Here is a 16,493-nt window from a genome sequence, read left to right as displayed (position 1 = left end):
CCTTTTGTCTCCCCACATCCCGAGACCTGCTAGGGGAATCCGTAGCTGTAGGGATGAAGGACTGGAGCCAGAAGCCTCCAGAACAGTCAAGGGAAAATGGCCTTCTGCTGAGCATCCTTTGGGTAAAGGAAGGGCGCTGGTGTCTTCTTTGTGGGAAGAGAGAGAGGGTAGCTGGATATATGGATATTTTCAAGACAAGTTAGGGTCAAAGAGGATACTCCCCCGGATCTTTTTCTAGATGTTGGTGCTTTCCTCCTGTGTAGCTGTAGCCTGGGTCAGCCCTGTGGTCGGGGTGGCGGGGGGCGGGCAGTTCTAGCTCCGACCTTGGGAGGACTACAAGGTAATCCTTGGAGCCAGCCTTACCTCATACACCTGTGTAGGAACTCGAAGGGGTTAGAACAAGTCAGCCAGAAAGGCACAAACACTGCCCAGCCACAAGACTCGCCCATTTGACACTTTTTCTGATTAGCCACTATGTACCAGGGACTGGTGAGGACAATGGACATGGTCTCCGACTCCCGGAGCTCACAGACTAGGACCGACGAACCACAGTGACGCCGACTGTTATCAGTACCTTTGCTGACAGCTGCAGAGCTGGGGCGCCGTGTGATAATCAGTGTTCACTGCTCATGGGTTTAGGGTCATCTGTGTGGCTCTGCTGATCTTGGAGCTCACTCCCCCGCCTGGGGGCTTGGTCTGTGGGAGCCTAAGCTGGGATGAGTGGAATGATTCTTCTCTGCTTCTCACGTCTCCTGTCCTCCAGCAGCCTGGCCTCGCACAGTCTGTGGCGATGACGGAATTGTAAGGGAGTCAGTGGCAACGCCAGAGTCTTTTTTTTTTTTTTTTTTAAGATTTTATTTATTTATTTGACAGACAGATCACAAGTAGGCAGAGAGGCAGGCAGAGAGAGAGGAGGAAGCAGGCTCCCCGCTGAGCAGAGAGCCCAATGTGGGGCTCAATCCCAGGACCCTGAGATCATGACCTGAGCTGAAGGAAGAGGCTTTAACCCACTGAGCCACCCAGGTGCCCCGGAAACACCAGAGTCTTGAGGTGTAGACTTGGAACCAGTGTGTGGTCTTCTACCTCATGTTCTTGGCCAGATCCAGTTACAAAGCCAGGCTAGAATCAAGGGCTGAGGAAAAAGACTCTATCTCTTTGGTGAGAGAAATTTTAAAGTCTTGTTGCAAAAGACGGGGAGAGAGGAAAGGATGAGCAACCGGAGCCATCGTTGCCGTCGACAGCCCCAAGATGCGGTGAGATCTGTACCAGGTGTTAGAAAGGAAGTGGAAACGGCGCCATGACAGAGAACAGGAAGGAGTTGTGTCTACTGGAGGCTTCTCTGAGTGACAGAAAAGAGGATGGGGGAAGGTGGGCCGTACAAAGCATGTGGGGAGGCAGGGAGAGCTTTCCAGACAGAGGGGACCACAGCCGTAGGAAGGGCCCGTTGAGGGAAAGCAGCTTTGAATGACGGCAGCGCCAGGCGAATGGAGCCTCATGGGCGCGGGAGAAGTGGTTCAGCTTGAGCTTGGAGAGGTGGGCAAGGCCAGGTCATCAGGGACTTTTTAGGTCCTTGTAAGGAGTTTGTGGCTCTTGGTTTTGTGTTGGCAAAAGGATCCCATGACTCACTCCGTTTTCCGTAGTTGTAGTCTAGCTTATACTCTGGAAGGGCCACCAGAGGTATGTGTTGGGCATCTCTCTTTTGAAAAATGTCAGAGTCCTCCAACTCAGGGAGAGTACCCCAAGCAGAAATTTCTGGTAATGGCCATTGTATATTGACTGACATGAGGTGGGGCCATGTCTTATCTCTTGGAGCCTCATGCCTGAGACCTGGCGGTGTCTGCAGAAGCATGTCTCCCATGAATGAGAGGAGGGAGGGAGAGAGTAAGTAAGTAAGTAAGTAAGTAAGTAAAGAATGGAGGGAGGTTGGTAGGAAGGAAGGAAAAGGGCCTTGGACTTGGAGACAGCCCGGTCTCTGGTTCTAGCACTAGCCGTGTGGCCTTGAACAAGTCGCTTACTGTCTCTGCTTCTTGATTCATGAAGGGAGGGCTTGGGACCAGATGCTTGTTTCTTGAAACAGACTTTGTGAATTCCGGGAACATACCCAGCCTGGGACCTCCATTTTACATGAAGATTTGGAATGGGATGAAACAAGTAATTTTCCATTTTTTTGCATTAAAATAATCATGAATAGATTATGAACTAGAATGCAACATGGACATGAATTTTTTTTAAAGATTTTATTTATTTATTTGACAGAGAGAGATCACAAGTAGACGGAGAGGCAGGCAGAGAGAGAGAGAGGGAAGCAGGCTCCCTGCTGAGCAGAGAGCCTGATGCGGGGCTTGATCCCAGGACCCTGAGATCATGACCTGAGCTGAAGGCAGTGGCTTAACCCACTGAGCCACCCAGGCGCCCCTGGACATGAATTTTTTAAGATAAAAATTAAGGCATCAAAGACATTTCATGCTTGGCTGTGGCAGGTTCAGGCTTTGCCCTCAGACTCTTGGGAGAGGACGTTTATCTGGCTCTCCTTCTGTTTGTCCTGCTTTCCCAGGGAAGCTTGAGAAGCATGAAACAATGAATATGTACTCGCTACCCCTTCCGGTTACCCCCCCATGAGCCAAGATCACATGCCTGACACAACGGTGATGAGGATGGCGGGGTGTCAAGTGCATTGTGAATTCTTCCCGTTACCAACTGGGTTGTGTTCATCTTTGACTCAACCATCCGCCTGCCCACTCCCTGCACAGAACACGTCTGCCTGACATCCGACCACCAGGGGCTCTGTATCAGGCACCTGGGAGGGATACCACACATATCAGTGGAAACTTTCTCAATGTCTGTCACCCAAGGATCCCACCATCTGATGAGAAGCACAGACAGGCATGTAGCTAAAGTTGGTTATCATGCTTATGGGATAAATGCATGAATAAGCACTGCGACACTCCCCATCTGAAGGAAGGCAGGAGATAAAGGGCTTCGCTCCTAGAGAGCAACTGCTCCATCCCACGAGGGTTTCTTAAACACCCGCTGTAGGTAAGGACCAGTAAAGGGTGTTACGGCAAATACAAAAATGTCGGCGAGGTTCTCCGCCCTTGAGGGGCTGACAAGAGTGTGTGGATGCAAATGGCTGCCATGTGAAATAGAAGGGGGACTGAGGCTGGGGTGGCATACAAGACCCCAGGGGCATGCAGAGGTAGGAGAGCGTCATCTGGCCTAGAGGACTGAAAAGGGCCCCACCGGGAAGTTCTCACGTTTGCTAGTCAAGGAGCCCCAGGTTCTGACCCAGTTTTAGGGCTTCCTAAGAGTGTCTGCTGTTGGGTCCCAGCAGGTGGCAGCTGTCCCTGCTGACATTGTTTCTGTGAGACAGATGTAACATAGCCCCATGAAGTCTGTTTGAATCTAGATAGCTTTGAAAGTAGGACTTGTTTGGACACTATTACTGATGTATTTAAGTGACTATGATGGTCTCTGTTATCTGTGTACTCAGGTGTCATCTTAATTCCTTCATGGTGTATTTTAAATAGCTTGAGTTTCTCTACCCATGGTGGTGTATATCTTACGCTAGACTATAAACTATGGGGTAAAGTACCAGGATTTCCTTTGTAGAATTTCATGCTCAAGCTTACTTTTTAGAGCAAGGACTGTTCTTGTGAGGGTTGGGGTAATATAAGGGCTAGGGACAATAGGTAGATATATCAGATAATGGCTGGCATATAGTAAGTGCTCAATAAATGCTGGCTGCTGTTACCAGTGTCACAGTTATCACTGTCACTGTCATCCTCATCCTCACTGTCCTCCTCTTCACAACACTGTCATCATCATCACTATCATCACCACCACTGTTATCACCACCATAAGCATCATCACCACCCCTCTACCCGGATCATCACCACCATTGTCACCATCACCATCACCACCACCGTCACCACCATCACCATCATCATCACCACCAACACTACCATCACCACCATCATCATCACCACCATCACCACTATCACCATCATCACTGCCACCATCACCACCATCATCATCACCACCATCATCACCACCATCACCATCACCATCATCATCACCGCCAATACTACCATCACCACCATCATCATCACCATCACCGTCACCACTGTCACCATCACCATCATCACTACCACAATCACCACCACCATAACCATCATCATCATCTCGGCCACCATCACCACCATCACCATTACCGTCACCACAGTCATCACCGCCATCACTATCACCACTATCACCATCACCACCATCTAGTAGCATCTGGTCTCAGGGTAAGCTTGGGCTTTCTCGCATCTGTCAGTGCACTACCATACAGTGATTCATTATTCTTTATTATTTAGGGCATTTCCTGAGGTGTGTTTACAGCTTTGTTTCCCCAAACCTTCATGCTTCTCTACTCTCTCAGAGTCTTGCAGTGTGGCCCTCCCTGCTCTCCAGCGGCCATTAGGATATATTTGAAGGGAGAAGAGTGGGCACTGATGTCATGTCCTCTGTCTATGAAGGGCTGACTAGCAACAGTGCAGTGACTTGTCCATCTTTTGGTCCCAATCTTCACCACTATGGTAAGGGGACAGTCTTGGGCTGGACTGTGCCAGATGAAGTGGTAGGTAGGAGGTATAATGTGTTCACCCTTGTGGATTTTTCTCCATGGAACCCACTTTGCTTATTGGCTTTTGGAGGCAGTGGGGGAAGAGAGAGCAAGGAGGGACTGGAGGGGGCGCCATGTACACTGCGTGTTGAACCCGAATGTGGCTCACGGGACGTGGGCCTCCAGGTGGCTCTGAGGTCTCCTGCAAATTCTCAGCTAGTTTCTAGGCAGAAAACGAATCTCATCTATTTGCACCGCCTGCTTTGCCTTCCATTGAAAAGCCTGTGATTGTGTTCTCGTGTCAACGTACCCACTCCATTTCATGCTCCTCTCCCCCTTCTGTTGGCTCCCTGCATAATAAAACAGCAGCACAAGATGAAACAAAGCGAGCTCTCAGAGCTTCACTGTGTCTCTGCGTGTCACATTTCTTTGCTACGTGCCTTGCATGCCGCTGCTTTGCTACCTCGCACCCGCAGTGGGTGTGGCATGGGCTGGAGGGGCGGGGCTAGGTCTCTGTGGGAGGGGCCAGAGTCCTGGGGGGCGATGGGCTAAAAAAGGGGTCCAGGATCAATGGGGCTATGGCCATCTGCCCAGAAGAAAGGACCTTCTTGGGCCAGGTAAGTCAAGCAGGACGTGGCTACATCCTCACCTGTCCTGTCATTCATCCTGGAAAAGAAAGTGCTGAGGGAGGTGTGGGAGGAGGAGGAGGGCACAGAGTTGGGGTGGAAGGAGGCAAATGGAATGGCACATCCTGTCATAAGCTGTACGATCTTGGTCCAGCTGTCATCTCCACAAGCCTCAGTTTTCTCATCTGTCAAGTGGGGCTGATAGTGAGTTCATCACAAATTCTGAGCAAGTGGGATTCCAGGTAATGTACGGGAGGCGGGATGTCCTCAGGTTATTGAAGGAGGAGAGTTGGGTACCACTCTCTCTCTCTTGCCAAAGCCCGTTTCCCCCACTTTGGTGTTGCAGCCCACTCTGCAGGACCCCAGGTCCTATCTGAGCCCCACACGCAAGGTGATGGCATGTGGATCGGTAGACAGAGCAAGGGCTCTGGGGTTACACACTCCTGGGGTCGAATTTTCTTTAGTTGCCCTGTTAATTGTCCATTGCTGTGTAACAAAGTCACATGAGCACCGCCGTTTATAGGCTCACGGTTGGCCAAGTGAGGTGGGCTGGGTCCTCTGCTCATGGTCTCACACCCACCATCACACCAGGCTCCTGTGTTCCTGTCGGGGGCCTCTTGGATAGAGCCTGTTCCAAGTTCATTAAGATGGTTGGTGAGATTTCAGTGTCTCATTATAGGATTGAAGGACCCAGTTTGGGGGTGGGTTTTTTTTTTTTGTTTTTGTTTTTGCTGTTAGCTGACGGCTCTACTCAGCTCCTAGAAGCTGCCCCAACCCCTCTCCGGGTTTCCCCCTCCCATCTTCCAGGCCAATAACAGAGAACTTCTCCTTCATTGAATTCCTGCTGTGCTTCCAACCTCTCTGACGTCTGTCTCTGGCCCCTAGACTCAGATCTGAAGTTCATGTGATGAAGTCAACCTCGCTCAGATGATCCTTTGTTGACGTCACCTGTCACAGCATGTGGCCTGGCCAGGGCGTGGGGCTGTCATGTGACGTTTACAGCTCACACCCACCCTGGCAGACAGGGCCAGAATGTAGGGACCATGTAGCAGTCCACCTGCCACCGTCCCCGAGGGCGGTGGGAGCCTCAGGAGGGCGATGAACCCTTCTGGGCCTCAAACATCTGTTCTCTAAAATGGGGGAGTGACAGATACGTAGATAAACTCGCACATAGTAGATGCTTGATAAGTCATAGGGTCATACTCCTTTTCCTTAACTCTAGTCTCCTGAACCCTTCATTAGAGCAGGCTTTCCCCTTTGTTGTTAATTCTTTTTTTCACAAAATATTTTACTTATTTACTTACTTTGGAGAGAGAGCAGGCGAGAGAGCATGTGAGTAGGGGGAGGGGCAGAGGGAGAGGGAGAAGCAGGCTTCCTGCAGTGCAGAGAGCCCAGTGCGGGACTCGATCCCAGGACCCGGAGATCATGACCTGAGCTGAAACCAGGAGTTGGACGTTCTTGTCTGCAGACTGTGTCCCAAGTGGAGACCCTTATCCCCATAGAAGGACAGTGTTGGAAGCACAGTGCAGGGCTCCTCAAACCCACTGGGTATGATAACAAAAGCGTGACCTCGGGTGTCTGGTAGATGCTTTTCCTCAGTGACACCCACGGAGAGTCTCCTTCGGTGGATCTGGCTGGGGCTGGGACCTGCGCTTGCAGCAGACCCCCGGGGTGATCCTGAGGTGGGCTGATAAGCAGCCCCCCCCCCTTGGGAGGTGCAGCTCGATGTGAACTACACCGTGAACTCCACAGCCCACAAGCCTGGTTTCCAAGCCCGCCCCACTGTCCCCAGTGGCCTGTCCTTGGGGCTTGCTTTTCGAAGCATTAGTTTTCTTATCTGGAAAATGGGCGCAATGAGAGTTGGGCATCTCACCGAGTGTCCCCGGAAGTAAGTGCAAATGAACCATGGAAAGGGCTCAGCCCAGAACCTCCTATTTGCCAGTTCTCACTGCATATGAACAATGCCGTTTACAATGACTCTGTCTGCCCAGGGACCCCAGGTCTGGACCTTGGCTCTGGTTTGTTACCTGTGGGTGTTGGAGCATAGGAACAGAATCAGCGACCCCCAGCTGCTGTTTCAGGATGGAATGGAGCTGGGGCTTCGGGGAGCTGGTGGGGGAGAACGGAGCCCCTGTGGGAAAGCCTTCTGTGGCCTCCTGGCCCTTCCTTTCCTCCAAAAGCTGTCTTGGGCTGTGCCTGCCCTTTCCTCTTCGGGTTGGGATCTGCTCACTCAGATGACCTGGCAATCAGGCCACATCCCAAGGAAGCCAGCAGCCTCCAGCTCAGCGCCCGGAGCTGCCCTCTTGTGGCCCTAAGGCAGTGCCCTGGCCCCTCGGGCAGGCGGGCTTCTCTACACTGGGCGTCTGGGTGACCATGCCAGTTTCCAAGAGTGTTCGCTGTTCACTGAAATCAGGGGCCGTGTCGGCCCAACTGTCCCAGAAGGTCCCTCTTCCCCATCAGGACCGCATACCCTCTAGCTGGGCTTCAGTGTGGTGTAAGGCCACAGCCGGCTTTCAGGAGGGGGCCTGGCCAACTGGGCCGATGGGCCCTTGGAGGCCCATCTGTGGAGGAAAGGGGACAGCAGACAGCCTCCCTGAAAATCCCATTTCTAACGTTGTCAGCTCAAAGCTCCCTTGGGTGTCTTCGCCGGAAACTGCCTGGTCTGGCCCTCCTGTCCCCTTGCTCCTGGACTCCAGGGCCGCGGGAACCCAGGGAAGTTGAGAGTCTCCCCGTCTCCTCTGACATGTCCAGGCTCCACCTCGGCCTTTATTTCTGGCCGCCCTACAGTGTTGCGGGAGGCACGGGCTGTGCCGGGGCTGGGCCCTCCCCAAAGGACGGCCAGTGGGACATGGGCCGGGGCTCAGGACCAGGAGGGTGGTCTCAGGCCTGGCAGAGTCAGCAGGGCACACAGGGGCCTTCTGGTCTCACCGCCATGCTCTGTTGCCCATGTCTAGATGCCTCCAGTCCTCAGGCTGGGTACCAGGATAGAGGCAGGATGGCCCGGCGTGTGCTGGGTACTAAACATCATTCTCTGGGGGACGGGGAGTTGAGGGGCGATTGGAAATCCCAGCCTGGGCCGACCCCAGCACCCCAGGTGCAGAGGAAGACCAGCATGGGATGTGACTGCCCGGCTCTAGGCCGGTGCTCGGGAAGGGCAGGACCCTTGGCAGAAGCCCTGTGTGGGGCTGTGCCAATGTCCCAGGTGACTTTGGGTGCCCTTCCCAGCTCCCCAGTGAGCAGACACAGCAGGCTGTGCTCAGGGCACCCAGGGGCTAAGTTAGCAGAGGGCCCCGTCCATCAGCCAACACCACTCACTCTGAGCTCTCTCTCTCATTCCCTGCAGCCGGGCCCGCACACTGCTCCCAGCCCTCACCTGGCCGTGTACACCGGGACCTGCGTGCCCCCCTCTCCTTCCAGTCCCTTCTCCCCGTGCTGCCGCTCCCCCAGGAGGCCCTTCCCCTCACCCAGCCGCTTCATCAGGAGGCCCAGCAGCGCCATCTGCCCCTCACCCATTAGGGTGGCCTTGGAGAGCTCGGAGCAGAAGGGCGAGGCCAGCGGATCCAGTGCCTGCCCGGGGCCCTCCGACACGGACATGAGGGAGGCCTGCGCCGCCGAGAACCCCTGGCCCCGGCCCCAGCCCAAGGCCCCGCCCAAGGCCCGCGTGGCTCTGTCCTTCAGCAGGTTTCTGAGACGGGGCTGTCTAGCCTCCCCCGTCTTTGCCAGGCTCTCTCCCAAGTGCCCCCCTGTGTCCCACGGGAAGGTGCAGCCCCTGGGGGATGTGGGCCAGCAGCTGCCACGGCTGAAATCCAGGAGAGTAGCGAAGTAAGCACCAGAAGGGATCACGCTGCGTGTGTGTGCGTGTGTGAGTGTGCAAACATGTCTCTATGCATGCATGTGTGCACGTCTGTGACGGTGCGCGCACGCACATTTGTGTGTGAGCATGCACATTTGCACACATCTGTATGTGTGCACGTTTGCACATTTGCCTGCGTGTCTACGTGCACACTTGCCTGTGTGTAAGCGTCCACAGATCTCTTTGTGTATGCATGCACGTTTCCACAGTTGCCTGTGTGAGCACGTGTGTGTGTGCACATCTGTCGGTGGGCACGTGAGTGTGCGTGTATGTCTGTGGCGGGTGCTGGGGCGCTGGGGCTTGACCATGGTGTGGAACTGGGGGCTGGTGGGTTGAGTAACGAGGCTGCTAGGCTAGCAGACGTGAGAGCGGGCTGTTTGCCCGCTGGACAGTTTCCAGAAACTTAGCGTTGTCTTCCCTGCTTCCTGGGAAAGAAAAGGAACAGGTGTCTTTCCTTTCCATCTTGTTCCCCATTCCGGGCCGCCCACACCCTGCCCCACCACCTGAACGTTAATCGATCGAACCCATTGCACCTTTAATAAAGGGCAGGAAGGGTCAGTGTTGGCTGTGGGAACCACAGGGGGTGGGGACTTGGGTCCCGTCCCTGTCTGAGGTGCCCTCGCCTCACCACCCCCACCCCTGCATCCCCCGGCAGGCTCCCAGAGGGGCAGGCAGGGATCCCTGCTTCCGCGGTCGTTTCTGTGAAAACCGCTGTGCCCAGTCTCTTCTGAGAGGTGACCCCTCTCGACTCCATTTCCAAGATCTCCTGATCTCCGTGAACCCCACGTGTGCTAAGGCACCTTTTGGGGTGCAGAACTCTCTGAGGGGGTGCCCGATTGCTCCCGGACCAGTGGCAGAAAGGAAAGTTACAGACCAAGCAAAACTGAGAATCAGCCCCCACCTTTATTTGGTTTTGGGGAGACGGTCAGGGGTATCCCTGCATCAAGAAACCTGCGCCTGTGTTTGGCCTCGCCTGGCGTGGGAAAGGAAAGCTCCCCGCAGAGGTCTCGGTTGTGTCCCCGACCTCTGCCTCCAAGTGTACTTGGGGGATCACAGGGGGCAGAGGTGGTTGCCTCTCTGCTGCCTCTGTCAGTCCGGGCAGGTGGGAGGGGGGTGAGGATCGAGGGTGAGCCCGTCTATCGATTCTTCCCAACTAACCCTGCTTGGGGAATGTTCTAGCTTTGTGGCCACTGCCACGCCACACACACAGACTTGGGGCTTTTAAGAGGCTCTTTGCTCAGGTGTCACCACCAGTCTAGCTAGACTGAGGATTCTGTGCAGGAATGCCCTCCTGGGACCTCCTGAACTCCCCCAAACCACAAGAATTCAAGGCCCTCAAAAAAGAAGCTAAAGCATCTTTTGACTCAGCCTTAATTCAGCAGGAAAATAGGAGTCCCTTGCCTCCGCCAGTAAAGGAGATCCCTTGAGCCATTTGCTGCACCCCAAGCTTTTGGCAAATACACCTGCGTGTCACCCTTCTCCGGGGATGTGAGCAAAGCGAGGACTTGGTGTCCTTCCTGTCCCTATGCACTTGCTTTCTTTTTGTGCCTGAAGCTTTTTCCAGATCAAAGTGGACGTGCCTGCGCGGAGCGGAGCCTGCCTGATGGACCCGGAGGACGGCGGGACAGGAGACTCGGGTGACCAGGCCATAGAGAAGGAGGTCATCTGCCCCTGGGAGAGCCTGGCCCAGGGGAAAGCCAGCTGAGCCAGGGGTCCCGGACCAAGAAGACGCTCCCGGCAGACCCCGCCAGATGGGACCATGGGCACGCTTGCCCTCGAACCGAAGTGCATTGCGATCACATTTGGGGGCCGGAGAGACAAGATGGGTGGGGTTACGGGGACGTGTGCGCTGGCTGGGGTCCCGATGGCCAATTCCTACCCTTCTTCCTGACCTTCCCTCCCTTGGGCAGAAGAAAGGACTTTACTTGCTGCCTTAAAACCGATAAAAGGTTAACTTGTAAGGGTCTCTTGGATGGGAGTGTTAGTGTGTGTCTGGTTTTATTAGTTAGTTAGGAGCTACTACTTATGAGTTAATGTGTTAAACTCATTTCTGCTTTGGTTTTAGGGACAAAGGGACATTCACTGTCAAGAACTCCTTCCCTGTCTGCATGGGTTTGCGCTTGACACTCTTATATCAGCAGAGCTCCCTAGAGTGGGACACCATTCAGGAAAGGGGGTGCTGGGGAAAGGCATCTTTCTAGAATGCCTGGTGTGTTGTTTCAGATCCGCCAAGAAGTAGAGACGAGATGGGATGAGATGGGGATGGACTGGGGGAAACACCTGTGACGCATGAGGAACGGAAGCCGCAGAAGGGGGTGAGGACCTTCAGAGCATGTGCGGGGCTGGCCTCTGGGGGAGCAGGCAGGGCAATGCAGCTCCCAGAAAGTCTTAGCCACGCTGTTGGGGTGTCCCTGAGGCAAAGTCACCATGGGAGGTGTCCTCTGTCTGGCAGGAATGGTTCTGCCTTAGGACTTCCACATGCAAGGTCGCTGGCTGGTGACACCCTGGGGGAAGCCTGGCCCTGGCAAGGACACACGGGTGGCCATCTGTCCATATGCTCCCTGCAGCAGGAGATCTGAGCACGCATGTTCCTATCCGATGCATGCAATCTGGTAGGCACCCTGGAGGTGGTGCCCCACCCTTTTCTCCCGGTTGTTTACTCAACAAGTATTAATTGAGTCCCTCCACGGTGCCAGGCACCATGCTAGGTCCTGGGCATGCAGCTGTGGGTAAGACTCCTTGCCTCCTGGAATTCGTCTAGAGCGGTGGTTCCCAACCAGGGACAGCGTTGCCTCTAGCGGACACTGAGGAGGGTCTCGAGACGTTTTGGGGTGCAAGGAATGCTACTGGCATCCAGGGGTAGAGGGCAGGAATGCAGCTGAGATTTCACAGAGCACCGGTGAGTGTCCTACCCCGTCACCAGAGAAGGTGATCTTGCCCAGCACATGAAGTGGCCTTGCTGAGAGCTCCTAGAACAGAGGTTACAGGTTACGTCCGGTGCTGCTGGCCCCGTGCTTCTTGTCTCTGGTTTCTGCTCAAAGCCCTGATATGTTACCTGAAGGGGTCCTGCTGGATTCTGAGTGGATTAAACAGTGGGTTGAGGTTAAGGGCTACACGATAAAACAAAACAAAATCAAAACCAGAAAACCTTTCTTAAAAGTTGCATGGAAAGTTGTCACAGGAAAAAAAATTCAAGTGTGTTGCCAAACAGCTGGTTGTGCCCCTCCCCTTAGTCCTTGGCTTCATCAGATTTCGATCAGTAGACGAGAGCTCCTCACTTACTTTGAATGTTGGACACTTACCTTATTGAGCCCATGCGCCCTGGGGCTACTGAGTCACCCGTCCTGATACGGAGCCTGAATGGTGACGAGGTGCACGGCTCACACCTGGGCTTGCCGACCATGCCAGGAAACACAGATGATTTCGTACGGAGGGAGCATCTCGTTTTACATTCTATGGAATCCACTCTTGGAGGCTCAAGAGTCACTCATTCAGGGGTCAGGAAACTTCTTCCAGAGAATACAGAGACTGGGCTGGATCTTTCTTGGAAGGCGAGTAGGTTGATCATTTGGTGTCTTTATTTGCAAAGCTGGTCCAACACGAGATCACAGGCAAAGCAATCCAGATCTTTCATCTACCAGCGGCCGGCATGCCCAGACTCGTATCCTACAGCTATGGGGCTCCGCTCCTGAGCCCCCAGGGACCTAAAGAGAAACCAAGCCCACCCGAATCTTCAGCACCAAATACTGAAGGCTACAGCATTTGCTGGTTGGATTAGGTGAGGTCCAGACTCAAGGGCAGTAACCGAGAGACCCAGAAGGAAGGAAGGAAGAGATTCGAACATGAAGGAGTTTTTGACTCTGTGACATCATTGCCCAAAGCGGGGAGGCAGACAATGGTAAGTGGATTCCAGGGAAGAGAAGAGATCTAAGGGCTCCATCCATCCCCTAGTCACTGGCACGATCATTCTCCACCTTGTCTGGATGTTAGAATCTGCTGGAACCTTGAAAGATCTCGATGCTTAGGCCACGCCCAGTCCAATCAAGTCAGGGTCTCTGGAGGTGGAGCCCTGGCATGGGGATTTTTGAAGACACTTACCCAGATGATTCCCATGTCCAGACAAGCTCGAGAACCACCAGCCTGGGGTAGTGATTGAAGCTGGTTCCCCACCCCCACGTCCATGTTCACGCTCAGAGAGACAGCAGGAAAGGAGAACGTAGAGGGGCCTTGAGTTCACGACCTAGAAGTAGCAGCTGCCATTTCCACTGGCCATCCGTTGGTCTGTGCTTGTTCACATGGCCACACCTAGCCAAAAGGATGCTGGGAAATGTAGCCTCCAGTTAGGTTAGGCCAAATCTTTGTTCAATATCTACAAAATGCAGCCCCGCTCTCTTCATGGCTGGGCGGCTCTGCCTTCATCCAGATGAAAACCAAACACCAGGGGAGGGGCGAGAAGCACAGCCGATTCTCTCCTGGGGTTCCCTTATCGCTCAGAGGCAAGCCGGGGAAGTCAGATCCACGGGTCACCGGCAGACGCAGGACTACAGGATACTCGAGTCCTGCCCGGCCCCTTCCCAGCGTGGGACAGCTCCTTGATTCCTTGACCAGCGAGCTGGGGGCTGCTCACTGGACCACCTCCATAGGGTTATTTGAAGTCACACAAAATGCAATGATACCTATGAAACTTTTTGCCTGTTCAGAACTTTATAGGGTGGAAGAAGGAACAACTTTATCCACCAGCTCTCCCCACCCTCCTCTCCCTGTAGACCTACGCTGTTGAGTGAGTTTGGTTTTCCAGCCCTGGATGAAAGCTCTGGCGCGTCCCATAACTTTCCTGGTCGCTTTTGGTTAATAAATCCTCCAAGCACCGTCAGTGACAATGTAGCTCTGTCCGTGTGCCATTCAGACGTCAGCGTCATGAGCGAAACTCAGAACTTCATCCCAAGGTAAAGCTCCTTCCCTCCTCCAGCTTGAACGGAGCCAGACTGAGGAAGGGAGTGTGCTTCTTCTCTCTTTCCTGTGTCGCTCCTCCGCTTTCCTTCTTCCCCACTCACTCACCATGTAGCCTGTGGCTCCTGGAGGGGTGGGCTGGTGAGCCAGAAAGTTCTTAGCTGGCGGTCACAAAAGCATCATCGGTCATGACCGTTGCTGGGATCCCCCTGCGGGGTCTTCCGTAGCTGGGGTTTTCCTGGATTCTTGGGATCTTCTGGTCTCAGCCTCCTTGGTCAGAAGGGACCACGAGTCTCCTCCAGCTGGCTGCGTGAGAAATTCATCCCACGGTCCACATCTCAGCTGTGATCACACCCCTGGATGCTGGGGCAAGAGTCAAATGTCTACGCACCAGCTTCCTGCTGTCCAGATCCTTCAGACTCTAGCATCCTTGCCTCTGCCCGGCAGCCCTGCCCCATTTCTCCCCTCTCTGCTGCACGGCTCTACCTGAGCTCAGCTTTTTTCTGGTTCCCTCCCTCTCACTCTGCACAAGTAAGTCCTCTGAGTGACTCGTAAAACTCCTTTCTTAGCTTAATAGAGAGGCAAGCACCCTCATCCCAGTGAAAGGGTTTGCGAGAATGACTTTGGACCACCCCCTGTGCTAGTCATGTCCACGTGTTTGGATCTGGTTGGCCAGTGCTTGGCACCTACTGTTTTCTTCTTGGCCTCTCTGGCCACAGCAGAAATGGAGACAGAATAACTCCTATTTTAACATTCTGGTATGTTTGTCCCAGTGTCACGAGGGCACTCATTTTCTTTCTCTTGAAAAGCTATGAGCAGAGCAATGTCTTTGCTAAGTGCTAAGGTGGTTGTGCCTTTGCCTTCTGGGGAGGGGACTCTTGATGGCTTATTTGAAGCTGTGAATTCATTGAAACTGAGAGGAGACAGTGCTGCCCCTTGTTTTTTTCCAGGAAAGAAAAGAAGAAATATTTAAGGAGACTGTGCCAGCCAAATACTGCAGGGTCCCTGGGTGTGGAGAAGGTGAGCAGGGGAGGTGGAGGGGACACAGGGTCTCCACTCCTGTCAGCCTCAGAGGCCCAGCCCCGCTGCTCTGGGCATCGGCTCCTCATGCTTCACCAGAAGAGGGAGTCCGCAGCTCACAGATCCCCAAAGAGAGGAGGCTAGGATTTCTCCATAGGAATTCAGAGCCCAGCTCTGGAGGCTTGGAGGGGACTTAGAGAGAGGTGCAGATTGGTAGGGGGTGCTGGGGCGCAGCGAGAGGGGCCGGGCCTCCCCTCTGAGTTCTGTTTTCCTGTCCCCACGCCAGAGCCCCTGGAACTGGTGGAGGCGGGGACTTTGCCAGAGAAGCTTCTTGCTCACTGCTCTTGGCTGTGCCCCCACCTCTATCCCATACCAGACAAGGTTCTCCTGGCTGCTGTGCTCTGGTGGGGACAAGGGGCTGTTGCTCTCTTCCTACTGGACTTGGGTGAGGGTTGTGATTCTGCAGAAAAGTCCCACAGAAAGAGCCTCTCTCATCCGCTCACAGATCGGTGATAGAATTCTACTTTTTGAGGGCTTCCTCTGTGCAAATCTCTGTCCCCTAGGACTGGGAGCTGACAGGGCCTCATTCAGGGTCCACTTCCCGGCCCCAGTGATCTGTCAGGCCCTCTGTTAAGCAGGGGAGGCTGGAGGCCTGGGACAGCCAGAGGGGCTGGAGCATGGCGGTATTTAGGGCAAATACATGGTATCCAAAAACAAGCTTTTCAACCTCTCTGCTGATGGGAGTGAACTATGTGTGGCCATATGACAGGGGACCGAGGGAGGAACAGGTTCATTTGCTTCTCACCCAGTCTAACAAGGGTAGTCTAAGGTCCCTGTGAGTAGGAGGGGTGTAGTAGGGATTAGCCGTTGGGGTATCAGCATCCATTCATGTCCAAGGAGGGGTGGAGTCCTGCCACGTGCACAGAGGTGTGTGTGTTCACACGGGTGGGATCACGTGTGTATACCGTGGGCCGTGGTGTGTGGACGATCTGTGTGGGGCACACAGGGCATGCCGTGGGTTGGGGGCTGGCGCCGGCTGCAGACACCACACTGCGCACACCCAGCACCACAGTCACTTGGCAGTGAACTTGGAGACCAAGGCACACATGGAGAGCACCTAGGAATGTTCTTGAGAAGCTGGATGTTTATGGAGAACGCCTGTCTCTTTGACCCAAACATTCAGGGAGAGGTGGACACAGTGTGTTAGACGAGATGGCTGGGGTGCAGTGAGGTTCAATGGACAGGGTCAAGGCCAAGCTCCAGACTGGTCCCAGCACATGTACAGTGGATCTCTTCTTGGAGCCTTCAGAAAGAAATCCCTCTTCTTTGTCCATCTGCCAGTCAGCTTTGGTAACCCCTGTTCCTCCTTCTCGGCCCAGAGGAAGCCACCAAGCTCTCCTGTCCCGAAGCTCTCTAAGGGAGTTCGGGATCTGGATGGCCC

General features: G+C 54.1%; 1 protein-coding gene across 2 annotated transcripts in view; it reads left to right on the top strand.

Moving 5' to 3' along the window:
* RGS9 (regulator of G protein signaling 9) overlaps positions 1-11,048 on the top strand; it is a 64,850-nt gene extending 53,802 nt beyond the window's left edge. For both annotated transcript variants that reach the window (XM_004749103.3, XM_004749102.3), the window contains exons 18-19: positions 8,573-9,051; positions 10,637-11,048. In XM_004749103.3, coding sequence (XP_004749160.1) covers positions 8,573-9,051; positions 10,637-10,787 — 630 coding nt within the window. In that variant the 3' untranslated portion in view covers positions 10,788-11,048. The remainder of the gene's footprint in view (positions 1-8,572; positions 9,052-10,636) is intronic.
* The last annotated feature ends 5,445 nt before the right edge of the window (positions 11,049-16,493 follow it).

This window comes from Mustela putorius, unplaced genomic scaffold (assembly GCF_011764305.1).
Source record: "Mustela putorius furo isolate JIRA1106 unplaced genomic scaffold, ASM1176430v1.1 tig00000487_pilon_pilon_pilon, whole genome shotgun sequence".
NCBI lineage: Eukaryota > Metazoa > Chordata > Mammalia > Carnivora > Mustelidae > Mustela > Mustela putorius.
The sequence above is the reverse complement of the archived record's forward strand: the minus strand, read 5'-3'. Positions and strand labels throughout refer to the sequence as shown.